At 40.2% G+C, this 13,270-nt stretch overlaps 2 protein-coding genes across 7 annotated transcripts in view; both read right to left on the bottom strand.

Moving 5' to 3' along the window:
• si:ch211-207e14.4 (interleukin-17 receptor D) overlaps nt 1-9,738 on the bottom strand; it is a 43,504-nt gene extending 33,766 nt beyond the window's left edge. For 3 of the 5 annotated variants that reach the window (XM_068340277.1, XM_068340294.1, XM_068340259.1), the window contains exon 1: nt 9,519-9,738. In XM_068340277.1, coding sequence (XP_068196378.1) covers nt 9,519-9,635 — 117 coding nt within the window. In that variant the 5' untranslated portion in view covers nt 9,636-9,738. The remainder of the gene's footprint in view (nt 1-9,518) is intronic. The other 2 variants (XM_068340268.1, XM_068340285.1) reach the window with 2 other exon arrangements.
• A 244-nt stretch (nt 9,739-9,982) lies between these two features.
• fam50a (family with sequence similarity 50 member A) overlaps nt 9,983-13,270 on the bottom strand; it is a 29,198-nt gene continuing 25,910 nt past the window's right edge. The window contains exon 13 of one of the 2 annotated variants that reach the window (XM_068332381.1): nt 9,983-10,230. In XM_068332381.1, the coding sequence (XP_068188482.1) occupies nt 10,222-10,230 (9 nt within the window). In that variant the 3' untranslated portion in view covers nt 9,983-10,221. Of the gene's footprint in view, nt 10,231-11,686; nt 12,248-13,270 lie in introns of those variants that run through there. The other variant, XM_068332372.1, reaches the window with a different exon arrangement.

Consider the following 13,270-nt stretch of genomic DNA (forward strand, 5'->3'; position numbering starts at 1 on the left):
ATAACTGGGTGGCCTCAAACTATGTGTGCTGTGAGGTTTAAAAAAATTGTAATTCATTGTGGAGTAAATGATGCTTGCCTAAGATAAGAAAGTCAGAGGTCCTGCAAGCTAACGTTGAGTCATGTGCGAAGACCCTGGCTGATGAAGTGGTTTTCTCTGGTCCCCTCCCAAATTTAACAAGTGATGAGATGTTTAGACGCATGTCATCTTTTTATCGTTGGCTGACTAGGTGGTGTCCCAATGACTCAGTAGGCTTCATTGATAATTGGAAAGCTTTCTGGGGGCAAGTCTCATTAGGAGGGATGGCATTCATCCTATTTGGGATGGTGCCGCCCTCTTATCTAAAAATATAGTTCAAAGTCTATCCTTTAAATCTTGACATGCCAAACTGGAGATCAGACAACAGAGTTACAGTTTTACACCACTCTGAGTTTCCCCTATTACAGTCTGGCCATAGCTAGCTCTAATTTAACTAATACACACACCATTAAGACTATGTCTGTCCCTCGGAAATATATAAGTGTTAGACTGTCAAAATCTAGAAATACTGCTTCAATTAACCATAGTAACTTAATTAACATTAAATGTGTACCCATACAAAATTCAGACAGGATAAATTAAATTTGGTCTTTTAAATATTAGATCATTATCATCTAAGACTCTTTTAGTTAATGATCTAATAACCGATCACAGCATTGACATTTTTGGACTAACCGAAATCTGGCTACATAAGGATGAATATGTTAGTCTTAATGAAGCTTCTCCTCCCAGGCACATCAACAGTCATATAGCACGTGATAGTGGACGAAGAGGTGGCGTGACAGCCATTTACAACTCTAACTTAGCAACTAACCCAAAACCTGAGTCTAGCTACAGTACTTTTGAGTGCCTTAGCATGCATGTGCTACAATCCTCAAATAAACTAACTGATTCTATTGAATTTGTAATTGTATATCGTCCTCCTTGTATATTAATCTTTTTTGGTAAAATTTTTCTGAATTTCTTTCTAATTTGGCTGCTACCAAAGATAAAGTTACAGTAATAGGAGATTTCAATGTTCATTTCGACAGTGTCAATGATAGTTTCTGCGTTGGGTTCAAGTCTATGCTAGATTCTCTAGGCTTCTCACAGTTGGTGGATGGTCCTACCCATAAACACCATCATACCCTTGATCTTATTCTTGCCCACGGTGTAGATATAGGGGACTTGACTATTTTCCCACAAAACGACTTATTGTCAGATCACTCCTTAGTTAATTTTGACTTTGCCCTGATTAACATTAACCCACAGAATAAAACCATCTTGACTAGATCAATCAGTCATTCAGTCGTAACTAAATTTAAAGAAAAAATCCCCTCAGCCTTGGAGTCAGTATGCTCCCCTGACCCATATTCCAGTACTAGCCAAAATATCGAATTTCTCACAGACAGTGTGGCTAACATCCTAAAAAAAACTCTTGATGGCATAGCCCCGTTAAAAAGAAAAATTAAAAAAACAGGAAAGGTGGTTTAACTCATCAGTCCGCAACCTTAAACAACGCTCCTGCAGACTGGAGAGAATTTGGCGATAGACAGAAACTGACCTAGCCTATTCAACCTGGAAAGACAGCTTTACAACATATAAGAAGGGTCTCGGTAGAAGTAGAAATACTACTCTACATTAATAGAGGAAAATAAAAAGAACCCTCGGTTTCTTTTCAGCACTGTAGCCAGGCTAAGAAACACAACATTATCGGGCCTACCATTCCTTTAAATCTTGAATGTGATGACTTTCTTAGGTTTTTCCAAAGCAAATTACAAATCTTAGAGATGTGATCCATTACGTACTGCCAAACATAAAATAAGATAGCAGAGGAATCGACTAATTATGGCAATACCCTGGAGTGTTTTCAGCAAATGGAACTCTCCGATTTAAATTCCCTAATTTCCTCTGCTAAACCCACCGCCTGTCTACTAGACAAAATTCCAATTACGCTCCTCAAAGAGGTTTTATCATTAATAAATAAACCTGTGCTATTCATAATTAATTAATCCTTGGAAATAGGTTATGTACCGCAATCTTTCAAACTGGCTATGACCAAGCCCCACCTTAAGAAACCAAACCTAGATGCTGGCATCCTCTGAAATTACAGCCCGATCTCTAACCTGCCATTCCTATGTAAGATCCTAGAGAACGAAGTGGCCAAACAGCTAAATGACTACCTGTTAGAGAACAATCTGTTAGAGGATTTTCAGTCAGGTTTTAGAAAAAACTACAGTACGGAGACTGCACTGCTAAAGGTCACAAATGACCTTTTAACAGCGTCAGATAAAAGTCTTCCATCTGTACTACTCTTATTTGACCTGAGTGCAGCATTCGATACTGTTGACCATAATATTCTTTTAAGGAGACTGGAAGAGGAAGTTGGGATTAAAAACTCAACAGGAGACTGGTTTAGATCATATCTATCCGACCCATTTCAGTTTGTTTATGTCAATAATAAATCTTCAGATCGAGGAACTCTCACCTGTGGAGTACCTCAAGGATCTGTTCTGGGGCCAGTTCTGTTTAATCTGTATATGTTACCATTGGGAAATATTATAAGGAAACACAACATTAATTTTCATTGTTATGATAACAATACTCAATTATATTTATCAATTAAAACAAATGAATTTGATCAGCTAATTAAATTGGAAACCTGCCTCAGGGATATTAAATCCTGGATGCTTCAAAATTTCTTAATGCAGTAAGAAAACTGAAATCATTTATATTGGGCCGAAGCATCTTAGAGATGATTTCTCTAACATTGCAATTCACTTAGATACCATTGCTCTATCCTCCACCAATGAAGTCAAGAACTTGGGAGTGATTGTTCATCAAGATCTGTCCTTTCATTCTCATATTAAGTCTGTAGCCTGGACAGTCTTCTTTCACTTGCAAAATATTGCTAAAGTTAGAAATTTCTTATCCTTTAAAGACGCAGGAAAAATCATTCATGTCTTTGTTACTTCTAGATTAGATTACTGCAATTCCTTATAATCGGACTGTTCTAGCTCCTCTATTAGGACTGTACAGTTAGTTCAGAAAGCAGCTGCCCACTTACTGACTCAAACTGGGAGAAGAGAGCATATCTCACCTGTTCTAGCATCACTACATTGGCTTCGGATTAATTATAGAATACAATTCAAACTCCTTATGATTACATATAAAGCTCTCCACTGTAAGGCCCCATCTTACATTGAAGATCTTATTGAAGTGTATCACCCACCCAGGGCCTTTTAATCCAAGGATGCAGGATTTCTGGTGACCCGTCGGGTTTTTAAGAGTAGAACAGGAGGCAGAAGCTTTAGCTATCTGGCCCCTTTACTCGGGAACGATCTCCCAGCCTCGGTCCAGGGGGCAGACACTCTCAGCTTATTTAAGAGTAGACTAAAAACCCTCCTCTTTCACAGAGCCTAAAATTGGAAATAACACACACCCCACTACATATGCTGCTATAGGCTTAGGCTGCTGAGGGTATTTTTCTCAGTCTCTCCCGTTAAAGGCACATACTCTGGAGCTTCTGTCACTTCTCCTTCTCTTTCTTTATCTTTCTATGCTTCTAGAATTTATTACTACAAATCACACTCTTTGTCTGCACGATACTGCAGCTGTTTTTGTGCCTCTGTTCCACAGGTGGGGAAATCCCGCCCCCAATTCAGCGACAGCTCACTATGGACATTAACTCAAACTGGCCTATCTGCCTCTCTCTCTCTCTTTTTTACTTGACTATCTCTGTCCCCAATGTATTTCTCTTTCCCAACCAGCAGGTCAAGGCGGATGACCGCCCTCCAGAGCATGGATCCTGCCCGGAGTTTCTTCCTCAATGAGGGAGTTTTTCCCCGCCACCGTCGCTTATGCTTGCTCTGGAGGGCATTGTTGGCTTTCTATCTGTAAAGTGCTTTGAAATGTCTTCAGATTTGATTAAGCGCTATATAAATAAAAGTTGATTGATTGATTGCAGGGCGGCACGGTGGCGCAGTGGTTAGCGCTGCTGCCTCACAACACAGCGGACCCGGGTTCGAGTCCCGCGCTGTGCGGAGTTCGCATGCTCTCCCCGTGTCTGCGTGGGTTCTCTCCGGGTTCTCCGGCTTCCTCCCACCTCCAAAAAGCATGCGCTTCAGGTTAATTGGCTGGTCCCAAAATTGACCATAGGAGTGAGTGTGTGTGTGAGTGGTTGTTTGTTTCTATGTGGCTCCGCGGTGCACTGGCGTCGTGCCCGGAGTGTCCCCCGCCTCACGCCCTGAGACTGCCAGGATAGGCACTGGCTACCCCGCAACCTGCGTTAGCGGATTAAGCGGGTTGGAAAATGAATGAATGAATGATTGATTGCATACCTGGCCCAGCTAGTTCTTTGATTCCATACCAGGAAGTTCCACTTCCTGATCTGTCCTCCAAAATGTATTGGCGTCAATTGCATTCTTTGGCACATGACATGTCTCAACAGGTGCAGGATCGTTCTGCGGCTGCAGTTCCAGCTCCTGACTACGGTCTTCCAGTCTGGCATCGTGTGTTCCTGAAACGTCTGTCCAGAAAGTGGTCTGAACCTCGCTGGACGGGTCCATTGAAGGTTGTGGCACGGACTGATAGGGTTGTCTGGCTGAATGGCAGTGGACCCAAGTGGTATCATTATTCTATGCTTAGACCCGATTCCTCAACTTAAAGACATGTGGTTTTTCAGTGGGCTGGGGTTTCCTCAGTCCCAGGGGGGGAAGGGAGTTACACTAACTCTTGTTACTTTAGTCGTCATTTTAATCTTCCTCTTATGTTTTTGTGGGACTTACTGTTTCAGACACGGTGGGAACATACGAACAGATAAGTGGGAATGTAAGAGCCCACCCCACCCCATATGCAGTACATGGCAACAGGAGTTAAGAATTTACATTGCCACTAATAGCCCAACGATGACCCTAATACCCTTTACAGCGTTAATCAACGTAAGAGGCCAGAAAGGACAGGATTGGGAGGCATGTGAGTGGTATTTGACAGGGGACTCTACTGGGATTCCCTACTGGCGGAAACGGGATATGATTGGACACGCTGGTCAGTAGGGCAGGCTAAAAGTATGAGAAACGCTTTTAAGATAGGGAAAACAAATACGGGTCTGATGCTTGAATTAGACACGACTGGGCAGGAAAAGATGAAGGAAAGCGGGTGTGTTAGTCTCACACTCACACTTATAGTAGCATAGGACCCTGGATTCATGGTGACAATCTGTTACGCAAACACCACCACTGTCCATGTGATGACACCAGAAACCTGTAAGAAGGGGGTGCAATTGAATGAAAATCGTAAGAAGGGGGGGCAATTGAATGACCGCCAACAGTGGAAGGGGGATGATTGGTTTCGGGTGCATACAGGTTTGTCCAGGAGAAATAACAATTGGCTCCTTATGGTAGAACAGGCCGCTACCGTTTCCCGCTCTGAGTGTGTAGTATGCTTGGGCCCAAGACCCATACTTAAAGGAGTCCCTGCCAGCTTAAATACTGAGTGTTTGTTGACTGTGATTACCTCAATTAATATCCCTGACCCACATTGTTCCCACTGGGACCGAACATATCTGATAGTTAAAAATGCTAAAATAAAACCTCTATTCTATAAAAAGGTAGGTCCTCAAAACTGTACTTGTATAAATATCTATACCGAAACTAGGTATGAATTAGGCCCCATAGATCCTGCCTGGTGTAACACCACACAAAGGGTTGATGGGACGTTTGTGCCCATCAGTGGCGCTGATGTACGGCAGTGGTGCAGAAAAGATAAATTATATGATAGATTGCCTGACAATACTACTGCTTTGTGTTCTTTGGTGTCCCTTTTGCTTCCTGTTTCAGTGTCACCCACCTCGTTGGAAGACAGTTGGGCCAACAAAAACAGCATTATTCCGCAGGATTGGGTCTCCAGGAAAAGGAGAGACACCTTGGTTGGAGAAGGGCACCCCCACCTATATAGATGCAATCGGAATTCCTCGTGGCGTTCCAGATGAGTATAAACTAGCAAAACAAGTAGCAGCAGGGTTCGAGTCAACTCTCTGTTGGTGGTGTATCATAAATAAAAATGTCGACAGGATTAGGAAAGATTAGGAAATTGGACTGAGGAGAGCTTTACAGCAGTACACGAGCAGCTCAAAGCTACTGTACATCACTTATGACCTTCCAAAACAGGATTGAGTTAGACATGTTATTGGCAGAACAATCAGGAGTTTGAGGTATGTTCGGTGATCAATGTTGCACCTTTTTCCCCAAAAACACAGCACCGGACGGTCGAATGACCAAAGCATTGGATGGACTTAGAACACTTAATAGAGAGATGGAAAAACACTCAGGTGTAGACACCTTGGTAGGGGACAAATGGATGGATTATTTTGGCAAATATAAGAATTTGATTTCCTCCCTGTTTTATATCTGTAGCAGTGTTTACTGCCTTGTTGACAATGTGTGGATGTTGTTGTATTCCCTGTATTAGGAATTTGTTAGAGAGTTTCATTGCCAAGGCCTTGGGGGATCCCAAGGGTCAATACCTCCAGATTCCTGCTGCAGAAGAACGAGAAGGGTTTGAATTAGCTTTGGTTGAATAAAGGGGTATTTTGCTGTTGATTTCTTTTTACTTTGATTTTTAGGTTTTGATCGCTTGCGGCTGCTCAGGGCATTTTTTATGTTTTTTTTGTTGTGGCCTCTTTTGAGATTTAGACATTATACACATGCTATTTGCTGGCTTCATAGTAGTCAACTTTAATCACACACTCATTTAATCTTTGCAGACTTTGGAGCCCTGTCTCAGTACCCAGAGCTCACAGAACTCATCTAATCTTTTCATACCCTTGAAGTCTGTACACATTTGAACACACACACACACACACACACACACACACACACACACACACACACACACACACACACACACACACACACACACACACACACACACACACACACAAGGTATCAGTTGCATTTATGGAAGTCTTCACACTTATGGGGTGATCAGGATGTAGGCAGAATTGTTTACAGGATGAGACCAGAGACGGAAACTACGTCGAGAAGATGCGGCCGAAAACCTGTTACGACCGTATTGGTCCAGAAGACACCACATCCCCTCATGCATATTCTTAATCTGAATTGTTTAAATTTGACTGGGCCAAGATAGAATTTGCCCTTTTTCAGCTGCGTCTGATGTAAGACCCTTGTAGTACTGGCAGTTAGGGACTTTGGGAGAGCCTGGATATCTGTTTTGGACTTGTTTTCAGGAATAAACTTTTTAAACTTATGAAGATCGTCTAAGTCTCCTACTTTACCTCAATAACAAGAACCCACGGAATAAAGAAGCTTTGAAAGGGCTTTGCTTCTGTATGTAAATCTTTAAGGAAAGTGCATTAACATAATTAACTTTTAGTATAAAAATAATGATTTTTGGTTATAATTCTGGCCCTGACTCCCCACCTTTGCTAAAAACACCACCATACTGATGTGTGAAGTCAAAGAACACATCCATGACAAACGTACACAAAGGTGATTAAATATGGTTGTTCTGAAGGCTTTAAATATGTCAAGTGTGACTCAGAGCTCGGATTGATAGCCACGCCACCGTCAGTCTTGCCCAGGGTGGATGTGGCTACATACGGTACATAGCTTACCATCACAAAGTACGAATGTGGAGTGAAAGATTAATAGATCCACTGTAAAAGCGGCTTTGAGTGTCCAGAAAAACGCTATAAAAATCTAATTTATTATTATTAATATTGTAAATAAAAAGCATTGTTCCTGGCAAAATCAGTTCTGCCTAGAATAAGGGCCACATACATTTCGCTCACTTGCTCCGCAGGTTTTGTGGTCATAACTAGTCCGACAGGAGAGCGTCTTTCCTGAGAGAATGTGTAATGTGGGTGTGTGGGTTCACTCATAACATAAACAGCTAAACAGGATCATGATTAACTTGTAAAAAAAGAGAATTTCTTTCACGCATGGCCAGCACTGAATCCTCTGCAGACTTAGATATGTTGGGACCAAGAAAACTAATTTATTTCTGGAATATAGAAATGTGCTTACACTATGGCAATGCTGTTTGTTTATTTTTCTACAAACAAGGGAAGATAGTAACAAAAGTCAACACTGCAACGAAAAGCAGAACAGGAACTTGCCAGACTGTTGGTCCAATGGAATTCACGTCAGACACACCCTAACCTTTGAGTTTATCACAGGTTGACAAGCAGTCATCCTCCATTAAAGACACAGTAACTATTTCTAACAGAGAAACAACTCCCTGGCTGATACCATAAACAATTCACCATGCCTATGACTCATGGAAACACCCCGCATCGCCAAATATTTGAGCTCAGACCACTTAGGGTTTTCTATTTCTTACGTATCACAATAGGGTGAAGGAACTTCAAGATCCAGTCACTTTGGATTTTAGGATTTTCACTTCTTGTAAATGTAGAGATGAAAGCTAGGTTTTACTGTGCAGAGAAAAATAATATAAGTCATTGTGAATCTGAGATGCTAAAGAATTAATATATTTACTTCAATAGAATCTGAATTCAGTGCAAGAAGCTGTCAAAAAAATTTCCGTAAGAAAAAAAAAGTCTTCCACTAATTTAAAGATTTTGCAAAAATATGATGTATGAAGTAAATTGGCACAGCAGCAACACCACATCCCATTTGACTGGGCTTGTCTGGGACAGGCAGTGGACTAGAGCTTCTAACCCGAGTTCTTGGTATTGTATAAATAATCATCAAAATAACTTCAGTGGGCAGAATGGTGGTGCAGTGGGTAGTGCTGTTATTGATTTATTTTCAGCCCTTTAACTCTGAAATCCTTTCAAATAAATTCTTTCTTGCTCCTCATAACAAATTATACCTGGGGACTCTTCAGATTTATGCAAAAATGTAGTTTTTTTTATAACCTCATACATTTTAGAGGCTTTTGGACATTATCCATTCAAATTCATTATGTACAGTTGAACAAAAGATTTCCTGTTTATGTGTTCCCTCTTGATTTTTCACCCTGAGGTCACAGTAGTACAAAAGACTATGTCTTTTCTGCTTATTGTCCGGATAGGTCAAAGAATTTTGTTCATGTTCCTTCAATGAACATGGAAGGAATTAAAAATTTAGAAAACATATATGACAATCTGTTTAAAATGTTTTCATATGACTTTAAAATATCAATAATTCTGAAGCAAGAATCAGCAAGTCAAATGCCTGTCCAGTTTCAAATGTTTACCATTTTCAAGTACGTATATTTTCCAAGACTCAACGTATAAGTTGGGGTTTGCTGTCTGAGGACGACTCACCACATCCTGCTCTGACAGCCTGAGGGAAGAATGTAATGTGTTGTGTTTAATGACAGAGAGGACTTCACAGAGTATTTTCCACATAACCTGTCTAAGTAGTTTAGGCCTGGGTATAAGCGGAAATAGTCAATACATTCATGGAGAACATAACCCATTACACAAAATTGACACGCACACCTAAAATTACACAACGTAGAATCAGACGTACCTGTTGTATACAGTCCAGACTGCAGTCCTTAGGAGTGATGGCAGAGACAACATTGTTAGCCCAGAGGAGCTCACAAAGTCCCAAGAGATGATACAAAACAAACACTGTCTTCAACATACTACAGGAAGCAGTACATTTCCTAAATTGAGAGCAACAGATCTCAACGTCTCATACATAAATTCAAACACATACACACACACTGGCCAAAAGGAGTCGACACTAAGCGCGAAAAACGCAATTCAAAAATGGTGTGTGAAAGTTGCATAGTAGTAGTGCAAAGATGATGAAGGGAGTGGTGTCTTTGGGCTAAGGGTGGAGGCTCTCTGCATGTTTTAACATCTACCCTGCCGGAACAGTTGTGGTTGGTGCTCAACATAGCAGTTCAGGTCTAGCTGTCAAACCTAGAAATACATGATCAGACATGATCATAAACAAGAGTTGAGAAAAGTAAAGAATACATGTGGTGGTGGTAAAAAAATCCAGTTTTATTTTCTGTGAGTCAAACTCAGGCTTGTTTATTGAGCACAGGTACTGTTACATGTCTTTGATGTATGCATACACTGACAAGATGTCCAAATGCCAAGGAAAATAACGAATCGGCAGATGATGTTGACAAAGTACTACTGAGATATGTTCAAATAAAATAAAATAATATAGAAGGTAATTAGCAACATGTTTGCGAGGATTCCAGAAGAGCTTTGAGTCAACGGATCTGAAAAGCAACCAAATATAAAGTTATATCATCAGGGAGAAGTATCACATAAAAAAAAAAAATTCACTGGAGTTAACTTCTACAACTGGCAATACAATACTACAAAGTTCTTCCTGTTACATACACAGTGGTACCTCTACTTACGAATGACTCGTACATACGAAATTTTCTACTTAAGAAACGCCTCAACAGGAAAATATTACCTCTAGTCACGAAATAAATCTTTTAGTTACGTCAGGTAAAAATACAGTATGGGCTGCTACTCACATCTCCCAAAGGTTCCTGAATGTAACATTCTTATATCTGCTCTGCCATTGGCTATTACTTAGCATCCGATTGGCTAAGACGGACTTCTGCGTGTAGCTAGATAGGTGTCTATACAGCATCCTCGTCATTTGGCCCTCGACCCATGAGGTGTTCTGATAGTTTTACGCAAATATATTAACTTTTTTGAGTATTCTTTATGGACCCCAAGAAAGTGACGGAGAAAAGAGGAAAAGAAAAGATGAAAAGTTTTTTTGTCCATACAAACAAAGCAAGAGATAGAAAAGCGTGAGTGGTTGATCTAGCCAAAGAATATGGCCGTAATGCATCTACAATCCCCACGTTATTAAAACAAAAGGAAGTTTAAGGAGTTTAAGGCATTGTGTGGGTGGTTGGAGAAGTTCAAAAGGAGAACTGGAATTCACTCTGTTGGCGAGGCAAGAGCACACGAACCAAAGAGGGCAAAAAACAATGAGGACAGCAGTTAAAAGGTAAATGACCATCTTATTATTGTGTAATGATACAATTGTATCATGTATTTTTACATGTTTTGATGCATTTTTATGCTTTATAAAACATTTATGTTTGAATTTTGGGGGGGCTTGGAACGGAATTGGGCATTTGCATGGAAAACGCGCCTCTACTTACGAAATTCTCTACTTACGAAATTTCTTCCAGAACCAATTAATTTCATAAGTAGAGGTACCACTGTACGTCAAAGACAAAAAAAAGCAGTAATAATTTATGAGTAGACATCAGACCTATTCTACATTTCTTAGTGCTTCATTTTGCTACCTCTTCATTGCACTGATGTCTCTTTTAGGTGCTTTACTTCCTAAAGACGTTTGTTTTTATATATGAAAATATTCTGAAATAGCTTTGCCAAGGTCAGCTGACCTTTATCTTCTGTTTATTCTACTTTTTCCTGGGGTTTCACCTGAGATGCACCAATAGCTTCACAAATGTGACGTGTACAAGCATAATTTGGTGTCTATGGATAGATAAGGCATAAAAGACAGACCAGAAATTTACCTAGTAATCAAAGTCTTTGCAAAGCTTTGATTAAACAAAGGAAAATTTACATTATATAATATTTTTTGAATAGACTATAAAAATCACTACTATAATTCCATACACAACAGTCACTGAATTGACTCAGTGACTTCTTTAAAGGAACTCGACTAATTTTACAGAAATACTGCGAAGGACATAGAATCTACAAAAATTTACAGAGCCACGAGCTGCAGAAGGTTCATATAATGTTAGCAATACCAAGCTCTGAAACATTTCTGCCATGTCTTCAACCACTACACTAATTTCATTTATCCATTTTCAATGCTTCATTCTTTGTGGAGGGTCGCGGGGTGCTGGAGCCTATCCCAGCTGACTAGGGCTGCCACGATTAGTCGACTAGTCACGATTATGTCGATTATTAAAATCGTCGAAAACTAATTTAATAGTCGACGCATCATTTTTAAAAAAGAAATCTTTGTTTTTTCTCTCATAACTGCTCCACCTCCACAGCCGCGCCTGCCTGCTGTCCTTGACACACCTGCGCAGTAGAGGTAATCGGAGCCAGCCGTGATGTCACTGGAAGTTGTACCAGAGGGGCTCTGGTGTCATGGCTACCTGGCGGCACCGGACCTCAAAAGTGTGGGAGCATTTTACGAAAACAAAAGAGAAAAGTGTGCAATGCAATATCTGCAAGACAGAAGTTGCCTTCCACGGCAGCACAACTGCGGTGCATGAGCACCTGAAAAGGAAGCAGATTGTGGCAACAATGAAGAGGGACCGTTGTCTCGGTAAGCTAACGAGGTAGTTAGCGGCTAATATTAGTGTAAACAGAGAGCTTAACTTACTACTTACTCATATAGCTGTAAATGTTAACATTAGCGATGACGATTTGATTAATTAGCCGCCCTTAGCACACATATTTCATGTGTGTTCTGTAACGCTACAACAGTGATGTGTTTGAATAGGAAATGTGGTAATGCTAATGTTTTCTAACGTTATGTTTCAGTGCTAAAAATGTTCTACTTCAATGGACGGCTTTGTTACAAAGCCAGCTACATGCACACCTCAGCAAGCAAACGTCCTGACTGAGTCCATACTGAACATGCTGGTGACGGACAGCATCTGAGCGGATTTTCTCTTCAGCAGGGAACATCTGCTCTCCAAAGAGAGCAAGCCTTTCTCCAAGACATTTAGAAATGCTAACTTTTCTGGCTATAAACAAGACCCTTGTGCAGTTTGGGATTGCATAGAGTCAGAATGTAGTAACGTTGAATACAGTTGTGAGCACTGAGCACAAAATGCACTTTTGTTATATTTGAGTCAGTGAGACTAAAACTGTAATAATTCCTTAGTTACAGGTGCCTAACTCATTGTTGCTATGATTGATGCCAAAGACAAATTAAGGAAAGAAAAAAAACTAAAAAATAAACCTGAAGTATTTATTTTTGTGTTGTTTAGGCAAGTGCCTTTTCCTTATTTTACTCAGCTGTTTTCACTTTATGCTACGCAGTTAAACAATTGTTTGTTGCTACAAGCATATTTCATTAAAGGTTTAATGAACTATCATCATAATTGTCTGTATTTTTAGTTAGCATATACTTTAAACACTTAAAGCTGAAAAGTATTGATGGTTATATAAGAGCCGCTTCATGCTGGTGCGATAAGCTGTATGTTTTACATTCAATTTACTTATGATCTGATTAGTCGAGTAATCGAAAAAACAATCGGTGATTAGTCGACTATCAAAATAATCGTTTGTGGC

The sequence above is a fragment of the Antennarius striatus genome, chromosome 2 (genome assembly GCF_040054535.1).
Source record: "Antennarius striatus isolate MH-2024 chromosome 2, ASM4005453v1, whole genome shotgun sequence".
Taxonomy (NCBI): Eukaryota; Metazoa; Chordata; class Actinopteri; order Lophiiformes; family Antennariidae; genus Antennarius; species Antennarius striatus.